The sequence below is a fragment of the Scyliorhinus torazame genome, chromosome 14, assembly GCF_047496885.1.
Source record: "Scyliorhinus torazame isolate Kashiwa2021f chromosome 14, sScyTor2.1, whole genome shotgun sequence".
Lineage (NCBI taxonomy): Eukaryota > Metazoa > Chordata > Chondrichthyes > Carcharhiniformes > Scyliorhinidae > Scyliorhinus > Scyliorhinus torazame.
In genome coordinates this window covers 134,185,824-134,198,658 of record NC_092720.1, presented here as the reverse complement: position 1 = coordinate 134,198,658, position 12,835 = coordinate 134,185,824, and the positions used below count along the sequence as shown (strand labels likewise).

At 49.8% G+C, this 12,835-nt stretch overlaps 1 protein-coding gene across 1 annotated transcript in view; it reads right to left on the bottom strand.

The window, feature by feature from the left end:
• LOC140390060 (E3 ubiquitin-protein ligase TRIM7-like) overlaps positions 1 to 8,389 on the bottom strand; it is a 40,604-nt gene extending 32,215 nt beyond the window's left edge. Inside the window, exons 1-2 of the mRNA XM_072474923.1 lie at positions 7,829 to 8,389; positions 7,639 to 7,734 (exon numbers count right to left, since the gene is read on the bottom strand). Of these exons, the coding sequence (XP_072331024.1) occupies positions 7,639 to 7,734; positions 7,829 to 8,389 (657 nt within the window). The remainder of the gene's footprint in view (positions 1 to 7,638; positions 7,735 to 7,828) is intronic.
• Between the last annotated feature and the right edge of the window lie 4,446 nt (positions 8,390 to 12,835).

The following is a 12,835-nucleotide window of genomic DNA, read 5'->3' as shown; positions in this document are numbered from 1 at the left end:
TTTGTGGCATCTGCTGTTTCATTGAGCGTTACGTCTTTGATTCCTCGGTGCTGCCCATCTGGAGTCATGTCCGGTTCACAGGAATCATCTTTGGCTTGTCGATGCTCCCCGTCTGGAGTCATTTCAGGTTCTTGTGGAGAGGCTCGAGTAGATGAGGTTTGAATTAACGTGGTGTCACTGGAGTCACTAATAGCCTCACTTTGATTGTCGAGTGCCTCTGTACATACTAACTGAGATCTGTCAGTCTCGCTGAGATGTCGCACATCTTGTATGGGAATTGTGAAGCCTTTGTCACTTGTCGCACATAAGTGGGTAGACCTTCAGTGTCTTCTTGTCGGTTAGATGAGCTGGGTAGACTGTCAGAGTCTTCTTCTGGTGGCTCAAATAATCTGGGTAGACAGTCATAGTCTTTTTGTTGTTCACGTGAGCGTGGTAGACTGTCATAGTCTTCTTGCTGTGCACTTGAGCGCGGCAGACTTGCATCGTCTGCTGCTGGTTGCTCAGATAAGGTTGCTAGACCTTCATGGTCTTGTACATGCAAGGACTGCACTCTGGAATCTTGCGTTGCTTCCGTCGTGGAATCTGTCAACGAGATCGCTGTGGAGGCTTGTATCGCTCTCTCTGTAGAGTTTGGCATCGTTCCCTGTGTGGAGTCATGCAGTGGTCTCGCTGTGGAGTCGATCTGTGCGCTCTCAATGGAGTCGTGCAGTGGTCTCGCTGTGGAGTCTTTCTTCGTTCTCTGTGTGGAGATGTGCAGTGGTCTCATTGTGGAGTCTGACATCATTTTCTGTGCGGAGTCGGGGACTCTTTGTGGTGCATGGACCACTCTCTTGGCGTCAGGCCGTTCACTGTGGGCTTGTACCGCTCTCTGTCTCTTGGCATCAGGCTGCAGCAGAATCCTGTACTCATGGGTCTGGATGTCGACTATGCTGGGCTGAGGATCCTCAAATCCGAAGAGCTCGTCCATGACTGTGTCGGATGCTTCACTGTACAACACATCTCGTTGCGGTTCGGATTCGGTACTGAGGTCGCCACGCCCAATGATAAAATCATCGTATGAGTCGTAAGTCTTCAAGGACCAAATCATCTCTTTGGGCGATGCTAACTGCTTGTTGCAGGGTTCTGCGGAGGTTACTTTCAGCTATTGGTCGAAGTTCAGGCATTGTGCTGTCGATCCAGATGAAAGAATTGTGTTTTCTGGCGTTAAAAATGTTTTTCACTATTTTCGGACATTTCCCCTTTAAGTGAGCCTCTGACGTCATGGCGTTTGTGACGTAGAGCATAGGAATGGATTGCGCATGCGCAGATTGATTTTCCTTCACTGTGCGCTCTTTTCGCAACTGCACATGCGTGGCTTCTCGCGCATGCGCAATACACTGTTTCGCCGGTTCGCGTCTTCTCGGGAACTGCGCATGTGCAGCTCCTTGCGCAAGATGGCTGCCAATCAAAATTGCCGTTTGCTTCTGTTGCAAGCCTACCTTTGGCTCGTGGTGAGTATAGGTGCCAGTTTTACCGATTTCTGTTGTGTTCACCTCGCAGTAGTTTTCAAACTTGTCCAGGACTGTCTGGAAGTCTCTCTTGTCCTGCCCTTTGGAGTACTTGAAGGAGTTGGAGATTTCTGTTGCACTTTCACCCGCAATGGTGAGTAGAAGATCTATCTTCTCAGCATCGGCCACGCCATCTAGGTCGGATGCTACCATGTAAATCTCAAATCTCTGCTTGAATGCACGCCAGTTGGCACTGAGATTGCCGTGGTACCTGAGCTGCTGAGGATCCGGAATCTCGATCATCTTGCCTGGGTGCTATTGCTGGTAGTCACGGATCTTGCTGAGTTGAACTATGTAGATTCAACAGGCACTACTGGTACCATGTTGTGTTATGTACTCTGGGATAACACAGACTGCAACTCGATGCAGCTTTGACCAAAAGATACTCCAGACTTTGAAGTCAGTTCAATGTGATTTATTGAACCATTAGCACAGTTCTCTATGAGTTCGACTCTCCTGCTAATCTTGCTATAGTAACTCAGTCTAACTAACCAGTCTGCTCTAAGCCACGTGGTCGGTGTGATGCTTCTGATCTGCCCCTGTCCTACTCTCTAAGTGTCACCTGTGGAAAGAGACAGAGCATGTGGGTTGTGTAATGCCCCCTTGTGGTGTCACCTCTGGGTGTCTTGACTGCCCATTGGTCGTGTCCTATTCTATGTGTTCATTAGCTGTATGTCTGCATGCTATGACATCTCTGGTGCTCCCTCTAGTGTTTACTTAGTCATAGTGTATTTACATTAACCCCTTGCGTATTTACAGTGATGCTTATCACCACAACGTCCTCCATGATAGTTCTCAATACTGTGTATTTAGCCCCCTACTATACTCCTTATACACACACGACTGTGTTGCAAAATTTGGCTCCAATTCCATTTACACGATTTGACACGACCGTAGTGGGTGTGATCTCGAACAACGATGAGTCAGAGTACAGGAGGGAGATAAAGAACTTAGTGTTGTGGCAACATCAACATCGACAATAATGCCTCCCTCAACGTCAAAAAAAACTAAAGAGCTAGTCATTGACTTCAGGAAGCAAAGAATTGTACACGTCCCTGTCTGCATCAATTTTGCCGAGGTGGAGATGGTTGACAGCTTAAAATTCCTAGGTGTGCACATCACCAACAACCTGCCCTGGCCCACCCATGTCAACACTCGACCAAGTAAGCACAACAGCACCTATACTTCCTCAGGAAACTAAGGAAATGTGGCATGTCCATATTGACTATCACTAATTTCACACCTCTTTAACCTGGGGTTCACCCATCTCTGGATCTGTAAAGATTTAATCACCTGCTAATGCTCGCATTCCAAGCATTGCCTGGCATCTTTGAATTTGTCTATATATATGTTTCTGGAACATACCTCTTCATTCACCTGAGGAAGGAGCAGCGCTCCGAAAGCTAGTGACATTGAAACAAACCTGTTGGACTTTAACCTGGTGTTGTAAGACTTCGCACTAATTTTTACAGATGCACCGTAGAAAGCATCCTATCTGGCTGCATCACAATTTGGTATGGCAATTGCTCAGCCCAAGACCGTAAGAAACTACAGAGAGTCGTGAACACAGTCCAGTCCATCAAGCAAACCCGCCTCCACCTGTCTACACCTCCCAATGCCTTGGGAAAGCGGGCAGCATAATCAAAGATCCCTCCCACCCGGCTTACTCACTCTTCCAACTTCTTCCATCGGGCAGGAGATACAGAAGTCTGAGAACATGCACTAACAGGTTCAAAAATAGCTTCTTTCTCACTGCTACCAGGGGTGGGATTCTCCGACCCCCCGCTGGGCCGGAGAATCACCGGGGGGCAGCGTGAATCCTGCCCCCGCTGGCTGCCAAATTCTCCGGCGCTGGGGTTTTGGCGGGGGCGGGAATCGCAGCGCGCCGGTCGACGCAACGGTCCCCCGGGCGATTCTCTGGCCCGCGATGGGCCAAGCGGCCGCCCGATTTAGGCCGGTCCCGCCGGCGTAAATTAGACCAGGTACTTACCGGCGGGACCTGGCTCTGCGGGCGGCCTCCGGGGTCCTCGGGGAGGCGTTGGGGGATCTGGCCCCTGGGGGTGTCCCCACGGTTGCCTGGCCCGCGATTGGGGCCACCGATCCGCGGGCAGGCCTGTGCCATAGGTGCACTCTTTCCCTCCGCACCGGCTTCTGTGGACCTCCGCCATGGCCGGTGCAGAGATGAACGCATGCGCTGGGATGACGCCAGCACACGCTGGTGCTCCTGCGCTTGCGCCAACTCGTGCCGGTCGTTGGAGGCCCTTCGGCGCCAACCCTTCGGCGCCGATTGGCGCGGCACCAAGCTCCTTCCACGCCAATAGCTGCAGCGTCAACCCCGCCGGCACCGGCCTAGCCCCTGAAGGTGCGGAGGATTCTGCACGTTCCGGGCGGCCCGACGCCGGAGTGGTTTACGCCACTTCTCGTCGCCGGGACTGCCCGCCCCGCCGGGTAGGGGAGAATCCCGCCCCAGATTCCTGAATGACCCTCTTATGGACTAAACTGATCTCTTCACACATCTTCTCGACTGAGTAGTGCTGCATTCCTTATGCTCACCCGTTGCCTGTGCCTATGTATTTATATTGTGTACTTATGTATGTCCTATGTTTTTTTTTCACATATAGAATGATGTGTCTGGCCTGTACGCAGAACAAAATTTTCACTGTGCCACGGCGCACGTGACAATAAAACAAATCCAATCCAATGCTGCAACCTCAGTGTCCTCTTCAAGCGCGGTAAGGAGCTATACTTTACTGATGCCCTCTCCAGGGCTTATCTGCCCACCACTGAGAAAGCAGATTATGAGGCGGATATTGGTATTATGACAATTCAAGTATTGTCATCCCGCAGAATTGAGGAACTCAGCACACCAAACAACCACTGCATCTACATGAGGCCCTCGACCTTCCATGGTCACTCACAACGGCAGATATATTCGAATGGAATGGGAAACAGCAAGCACCACAGTGATTGGAAAGCAGAAGAGACACTTCACTACAGATGGCGTTACCCAGAGGATAATTGTCTCCAGGGAGTTCAAGGACTTTGCATATGGGCCTTTGAACACATCACAAGCAGCCCTTTTTACCCACAATCGATTAGTTTGGCAGAGTGGGCAGTACACTGAGCAAAGCACCTCCTTGAAAAATTCCTCCAGTAGAACACGCCATGGCCCCCAACCAAACAGCTGTGTGGTTGCTTCAGATGGGGCTTTTTATGTCAGGAGCCAGCGTCATTTGTTACAGATACCCAAGCCAGCACCACCAACTGCCACAGGGCTTGACAAATCAAGTCCACAATCTGCACCGGAGGCAATGGAGGCCCTTCCAGACACCAACGCATCCTGTCCTGCAGCCACTGTGCACACCCCAGGCACACCCGATGCCATCGCCCTGTGAACAACAACCCAGGTGCATCCCCATAATGAGGTCAATGGCTAACATTGTGCCATGAAAGGCATGATGGTAAGAGGGGCTAACAGTGAGGCATGATGGTAAAAGAGGCAAGCAGACTTGTGTGTGTGAAACCTGCATCTCAGCAGAATGAATTTCATGGGAACAGGCAGAACAAGAACTGATAACACTTTGTTCCGAAGCAGCGAAAGCAAGGCTCTCTCAAGAACAAATGAAACCTATGTGCTACAGGATTGTTTATATGAATGAACTGTAAATTAAGACCTAAAACCTTATAAAAAGCTGGGACTTCTGAGATTTCAGCATTGTTAAACCTGGGATCATCATTTGCAAGACAAGGACCCTGAGTTTGGAAACTCACAGCGCACACCCTCCAGAAAAAGCCTGGGCAGGTTCTCTCGATCGGCTAGTATTTTTAGTTCAAGTTGTGAGTCTTGAAACCTACGTTACTGTTTGAATAAGCACATAACTGAAGTCTTCGTGAGTTAAATAAAGTTGTATTAAATCAAGCTTGTTGTAACGATTGATTCAGTAGAGGGCAGCAACACCCAGCACAGCCAACTGGTGCAATTACACGCTTGGGGCACCTGGCCAGGCCAAACTCCAATCTCAAGGACTATGACTTAGTGTATATGTCGGCTGTATTTTTTAAGAAGGTGGGGGAGGGAAGAGACATGTTGGGTTTTGCGCCAGGTGCAGCAGCCCAAGTCTGTGCTCTGAATATTGTAAGTACAGGACCTGTTACCGTCGCTCAATATTGTCATATGCCTATGCCTGTCGTACCGGTTGTCCCAACAAAATAGGGAATATGTATACTGAGTGGTCATGTGTACATCGGGACGATCTGTACACAGAAAGTGACGTGTCAGTAGTGCAGGAGTCGTCGTCCCCCCCCACCCCCCCGCCCCCCGCCCCCAGCGTGGCAGGCACACATGTTAGACCCGCTAAGATCTCAGTAAACGCTTCAACCTGTTAGTCCTTTGTCATCGTCTTCATACAACCCAGCAGCAACTTTAGAGTAGCAATGCTTTCCTTTCAGAAGTCAAAGTCCTCTCAATGACCACTCCATTTAATGAATATGCCTTATTGCACCAATGTTCAGCAGCTGTGGCTGCAGTGTAAGGGTCCGGCACATGTAGGGGTAACATGGAACTGAGTACATACAGTACTGCTCACACGGTGATGTAAGAAGGCCTAAGCATGGAGTCAGCCTAGACCCTTTACTGTATGTCTGTATGTGTATAAATGGACATAGTCGGTAATAAAGACTTGCGGTTGACCTACAGAAGACTATGGAATTGCTTTAAGACATATCATCAGTAACCAACGCCCTCCCAACCGAGGCTGACACTCAGTAAATTCATAAACCATAGAAACGAGGGGTACACTTGTCACCTCAAATACACCCTGATGCATGACTGTCCTCCCTGAGTAGAAAGGATAAGCGGTCATACGTCATGAGAACACCGTCATGACAACTCCGGCAAATCTGGTATGAACATAGGAAATGATTTAAAGCTGATTGGAAACTTAGAAAGCAGAATCTCCCACACCGGAAATTCAATTTGGTTCACAAGGCAATATAAATATTACCTCCTGATTTCCATAAAGAATTCAATCGGCCGGATTTTTTGGATGGTGGGGTTTCCCTCTCTCACCAACCAAAGAGTTGGTGACGAACTCGTCCCCGCTGATACTGCCTGCCCACAGCCATTTGATAGTCCAATGAGCAGTCATTGGCTGGAGGCAGGACCTCTGCCCCTCACTTGGGAAGAAGTCTTGCCCCAGAGAGCATCAGTCTGACTGGCCGGCAGCTCGGTAATCCCTGCAGTGCCGGATGCTGCAGCGATTAGGACTGGGACTACGAGCGATCCCCAGAGGCAAAATCCCAGGAGTCCAAGACCAGGTAAATTTGGGGGATCTTAGGGTGGGAAGGTAGGTAATGTGTGGGATGGTGGTGAGTGGACGGAGGGGGAAATTGAGGAGTTGGTGGAGAGGCCGTTGTGGAAGGGCGGACTTTTGGGGAAAAGGGCTTTATGGGCGCCCCATGTTAAAAAGGGTGTTGCTTGGGGCAGCACAGTGATGCAGTGGTTAGCACTACTGTCTCACGGCGTTGAGGACCCAGTTTCGATCCCGGCTCTGGGTCACTGTCTGTGTGGAGTTTGCACATTCTCCCCGTGTTTGCATGGGTTTTGCCCCCACAACCCAAAGATGTGCAGGGTAGGTGGATTGGCCACGCTAAATTGCCCCCTAATTGGAAAACATTAATCGGGTACTCTAAATTTATATTTAAAACAAGGGCTTTGCTGATGGAGGACACTCCCATCCCACATGCCCCTTCAGGCCTGAGGCCTGAACCCAGTTTATTTTCAGGCTTCCCCATTGCCCCAAAACTCCTCCTGCCAACCTGAAAATTGAGGGTGGGTGGCAAGCAGCCCTTGAGGTCAATAATTGACCACCTAAGGGCCTCAATTGGGGCGAGGGCAGGCCAAGCTTGGTCTCGCCTGGCCCAGCATCAAATTGTGGAGAGGTTGGTACAGGTGGGAACCTGGTAGGACGGCAATCGGAGAAATCCAACGCTCTCCCCCCACCACGCCTACAAACCCCGCGGACAGGGTAGTGTACAAATCTGCCCAATAATTTTAGAAAAGCGTATTTAATGCTGCCGACTTCAAACTCACCAAAGTACTGTTCTGGTTGTTCTGTAGGACCTCCAGGTTTTCTTGAACATTGATGATGTTAACCCTGATCATGGATTGCTGATTTTCCAAATGATTCTAACATAGAGTAGCAGAAACTCAATTACTTCCAAGCTGCCACACTTCATGCAGTGAATTTATCTCAGATACGTTTTATCGAATGCACACATACCTTCAGCTCCTTCACTGCTTCACAGACACTGATCACGTTGTGGTTCTTGTGAGCTCCAACTATGACACAGAGACTGCAGAGACAGACTGCATCATCCTTGCAGTAAAGCTTCAAGCGCTCCTGGTGCTCTGTGCATTTTCCGGCTGCAATGTCCGCAATGGGGTCTGTGAGAAGGTGGCTTTCAAAAGCCGCGCTTTCTTGATGTGGCGCGAGGTGAACGGAGCACATCGACACTTCACATTTCAGGCAGGTTTTAACAGCAGGAAACTGCTGCTTGGTACAATAACTGCAGGGAACCACAATCTGCGACATAGCCCGGCACATGTACTTCCGAACGATACTTGCGAGTTGGAAGTTCTTCTCCAAGGCCCTTACCTTGAACATTTCCTGACACTCTGGGCAGGAATAAAAGCCAGTACAGGTGTCTTTCCACAGATTTTCAATGCAGGCTTGGCAGAAACTGTGGTTGCACTTGAGTATCACGGGATCGGTGTAAACCTGCAGGCAAATGGAGCAGGTTAGTTCTTCCTTTAGACAGTCTCGCTGAGCAGCTGCAGTCATGACTGCCCCTGGAAGGAAACGAATCTGAAAGTTGATCGTGTACAAACAGCACTGGGAGGAAGTGGCTGCTGGGGCCCTAACTCAGATAACGCAATGGCAAGTCATATACCCAAGGTTGCCGGTGACGCAAAGACTAAAGGTGTTCTAAAGAGTGGTAGACGGCACCATAAAATTATAAGGAATATTTGGTAGATTAAATGGCAGATAAATTTCAAAATGAATAAGTCTGATGGACAACCTCACGCGTCACGCAGAAACTAGTGGAAGTGTGAAAATCTCTCTCACAAATTTCATTCAATGCAAAATGCAATATCACAAGCCAAATGTGACATTCATTTATTGATCTAAGATGACCCTTCGTCCTTCCCAAATTAGAAAGTATGTTCGCCAAACACTATTTCATGAAGTCAGTGCCTCTCTTAACTAAATCGCCACTGGACGCATTTGCGGAGTGTTTACTTCCTCGATCAGTCGTAAAGTCGTGGAGTTTTGACACCCCAAAGTATTAGTTCTGTCTCACATGGAAGAGAGCTCGAGCATCAGGCTAGGCCTCGGAAGCTTCGGAGAATGAGGAGGAAATTGGGGTTGGAGGCTGGTGGGTGACATAAGGGGGCCTCATGGTGGGGCCATTATAGTCAGTGGCTGTGGAACTCAACTTTTGTGTGAAAAACTAAAACTTTGCAAAATGATTCACTCATTATGAGACAAATTTCTACACTGAATCACAATAAGAGTCATTCGGGTTGGTGGGTAGTTGGTCAAAGAGGTCAAAGAGGCAGGTTTGGGGGAATGTCTTAAAGAAAGAAGGTGAGGTGGTGAGGCAGAGAGATTTATGGAAAAAACTTTCAGAGCTTCAGGCCGAGACAGCTGGCGGCACTGCCGCAAAAGGTGGAGAGGTTAAAATCAAAGACATTCAAGAAGCCAGAATTGGAGGAGCTGAAGCACCTCTGGGAGCTGGGATTATAATGGTCGGATGGGACAAGGCCATGGAGGAATCCAAAATCAAGGATAAGAATTTTGAACTAGTGGCGTTGCAGTGTAGGTCAGCAAGCACAGGGGTGTGTAGTAAATGGGATTTGATGAGCATCAGGACGTGGAGAGCAGAGTTTTGGATGGCCTCAAGTTTACAGAGGATTGGAAATGGGAGGCTGGCCAGGAAATCATTAGGATAATCAAGTCTTGAGGTAACAAAAGCGTGGGTGAGGTTTTCAGGCAGTGATGAAGGTGGGCGATGTTGTGGAAGTAGACCTTGGTGGGCTTGGTAGTGGTGGGAAGTGCTTCTTGGCCAAAGGACGGCTGGCATTGGGGTCGAGTGACTGATTCACCTGCCATGGCTCCCTCTGGGCCGGGTCTCCTGCCCTTGAGATGGTCCACGTGTTTCCGCATGGCCCGATCTCTAGTCCTGACCGTGTATGAAACTGGCTCTGTTCTCACCACCATGGTCCCTGGGAGCTCACTGGGCTCGGTCCCCGAAACTGTGAACGTGAACAGCGTCCCCAGCTTTGAGCCTTCTCTCGCACATTCGTGATACCTCCTCTGGAAGTCCTGCTTCCTTTCCACCTTCCCGCCAAAGTTCGGGACGTTAAATTTAGGCGGGTCTGAAGACGTCGGCCCAACAGCAATTCTGCTGGCACTACCCTGGTTGTAGTATGTGGCGTAGCTCAGTAATTAAACAGAAACCATGCCAGCTCAGTTTCAGCAGAATCTGTAGTCTGTTTCTTCATGCCCATTTTAAACGTTTGGACTTCCCGGTCAGCCAGACCGTTCGAAGATGGGCGATATGGAATGGTTCGGACGTGTTCCACCCCTTTGGTGCACCTGAATCCCTGAAACACCTAACTGGTGAAGGGGGTACCATTGTCTGTGACAAGTGCCTCTGGAATCCCATGAGTGCTGAAGGACTGGCAGAATCTATCTGTGGTGACGCGAAATGGTGGGAAGATATTGGGCGCAAGTCCATCCACTTTGAGTGGGCATTGTTCAAGAGCAGAAGCATTGATCCCATGAAGGGCCCAGCGAAGTCGACATGCAAATGCACCGAAGGGCATCCTATTACTGCCAAGGATAGAGGGAGTTTCTGGTGTTCCTGACGAGCCACACGTTGCTGCACCACTCACTCACCAAGGCAGGCCAGCAGCACGGTTCAATTCCCGTAACAGCCTCCCTGAACAGGCGCCGGAATGTGGCGACTAGGGGCTTTTCACAGTAACTTCATTGAAGCCTACTTGTGACAATAAGCGATTTTCATTTCATTTCATTTCAATGCTGCCGTCGAGCCCCGGCCACCACATGTAACCTCTTGCGAGCATCTTTATCTTGGAAACACCCGAGTGTCCACTATGCAAGTCCTGCAAGATGATTCTCCATACGGGCTCCCCACAGGAGAATGCCGCCCTCCACGCGGAGCTCCTGCTGGTTTGTCAGATAGGCCCACAGTTCCTCTGGGCGTTTCCCTGTAGCCCGCCATGTAGAACGATGTGACGCAGATTCGCCAACGTAGAGTCCCTTTAATTCCACCTGTGGATTTGTGCGTCTGTAACGGGGAATGTGTCCATAAAGTTTAAGGTTAAAACAACTTTGTCTGCTACTGGTGGGGATGAGGGCTTACAGACAGCAGGGGTCGGCTGAGGGCATCCTCATGGGCGATCTGTGTGCCAGGATGATATTAAAAAGTGTATTAACGCCACCAACTGTAGTGCTCATCGGTGGATCCTGGCCGACGCTATCGACAGTATCATCTTATCTTCCTTGAAAAGGCCAACTAAGGGCTTATGGTCCACGATCAACATAAAATGACACCTATAGACATACTGAAGACATTTCTGAACTGCAAATATGATGGCCAGACCTTCCTTTTCAATCTGCGCATAGTGACACACTGCGGCGGCCTGGGTTCTGGACGCGTACGATATCGGCCGCTCCATCCCATCGTTCCCCCTGATCGGACAACACTGCCCCATCGCCATACGGAGAGGCATCAAATGTGATGATGAGTGGCTTTGATGGGTCATAGCACATCAACAGTTTGGAAGATATTAGTTGCCGCTTCACCCTGGCGAATGCTTCCACTTACATAGACATACATAGAATTTACAGTGCAGAAGGAGGCCATTCTGCCCATCGAGTCTGCACCGGCTCTTGGAAAGAGGTCAACAAGGTCAACACTTTCACCCTATCTCCATAGCCCAGTAACCCCACCCAACACTAAGGGCAATTTTGGATACTGAGGGCAATTTATCATGGCCAATCCACCTAACCTGCACATCTTTGGACTGTGGGAGGAAACCCACGCACACACGGGGAGAATGTGCAGACTCTGCACAGACAGAGGCCCAAGCCGGAATCGAACCTGGGACCCTGGAGCTGTGAAGCAATTGTGCTATCCACAATGCTACCATGCTGCCCACTTGTGGTGCTTTCCGCACTCATTTCTGGTTCTTCTTCAAAAGCCTGTGCAGGGGCATCAACAAAGTAGCCAACTGGAGGTACACAAGGCTCATGTCTAACTTTGTGAATGATAGGCCCCCGGCGAACTTCACATATGGAGTGCCTGTCCAAGAGGGAGACTGTGGTAGTCACCACTGTTGTATTATATTGTATATATGGGTATTATGGTAAGGCCCCTGTACCACAGGTACGGGGGTAGATCCCTGCCTGTTGGCTCCATCCAGGTGGCGGAGTATAAATGTGTGCGCTCTCCGAACAGCAGCCATTTCGTAAGCTGCTGTAGGAGGCCACACATCTCTGTGTAATAAAGCCTCGATTACATTCAACTCTCGTCTCGTCGTAATTGATAGTGCATCAATTTATTACTCAGAGATTTTTCAGAGATGGATCTCCACATCAAGCCGGATCGCCTGCAGCTGCATCCTCAAGCAGACAACGGCAAAAAGGACTTCCAACATTGGCTAGCTTGCTTTGAAGCATACATCGGATCTGCGCCAGACCCAAACTCAGAAGCACAGAAGATCCAAATTCTGTACATGCGGCTGAGCTCCAACGTTTTTCCCCTCGTCCAGGACGCGCCTACCTACACAGAGGCCATGGCGCTACAGAAGGAGAATTACGCTCAGCAGACCAACAAGATCTATGCCAGGGACTTCCTATCCACGCGGCACCAACTTCCCGGTGAGTCTGTGGAAGATTTCTGGCATGCCCTGCTCGCCCTGGTGAGAGACTGTGGCTGCCAGGCCATTTCGACCACTGAACATTCAAACCTTCTAATCAGAGATGCGTTCGTTGTGGGCATAGGGTCTGACTACATCCGCTAGCGCCTCTTAGAAGGGGCCACGCTTGACCTCGCGGCGACCAAGAAACTAATGAAATGAATTTAAAATCGCTTACTGTCACAAGTAGGCTTCAAATGAAGATACTGTGAAAAGCCCCTAGTCGCCACATTCCGGCACCTGTTCGGGGAGGCTGGTATGGGAATTGAGCCGTGCTGCT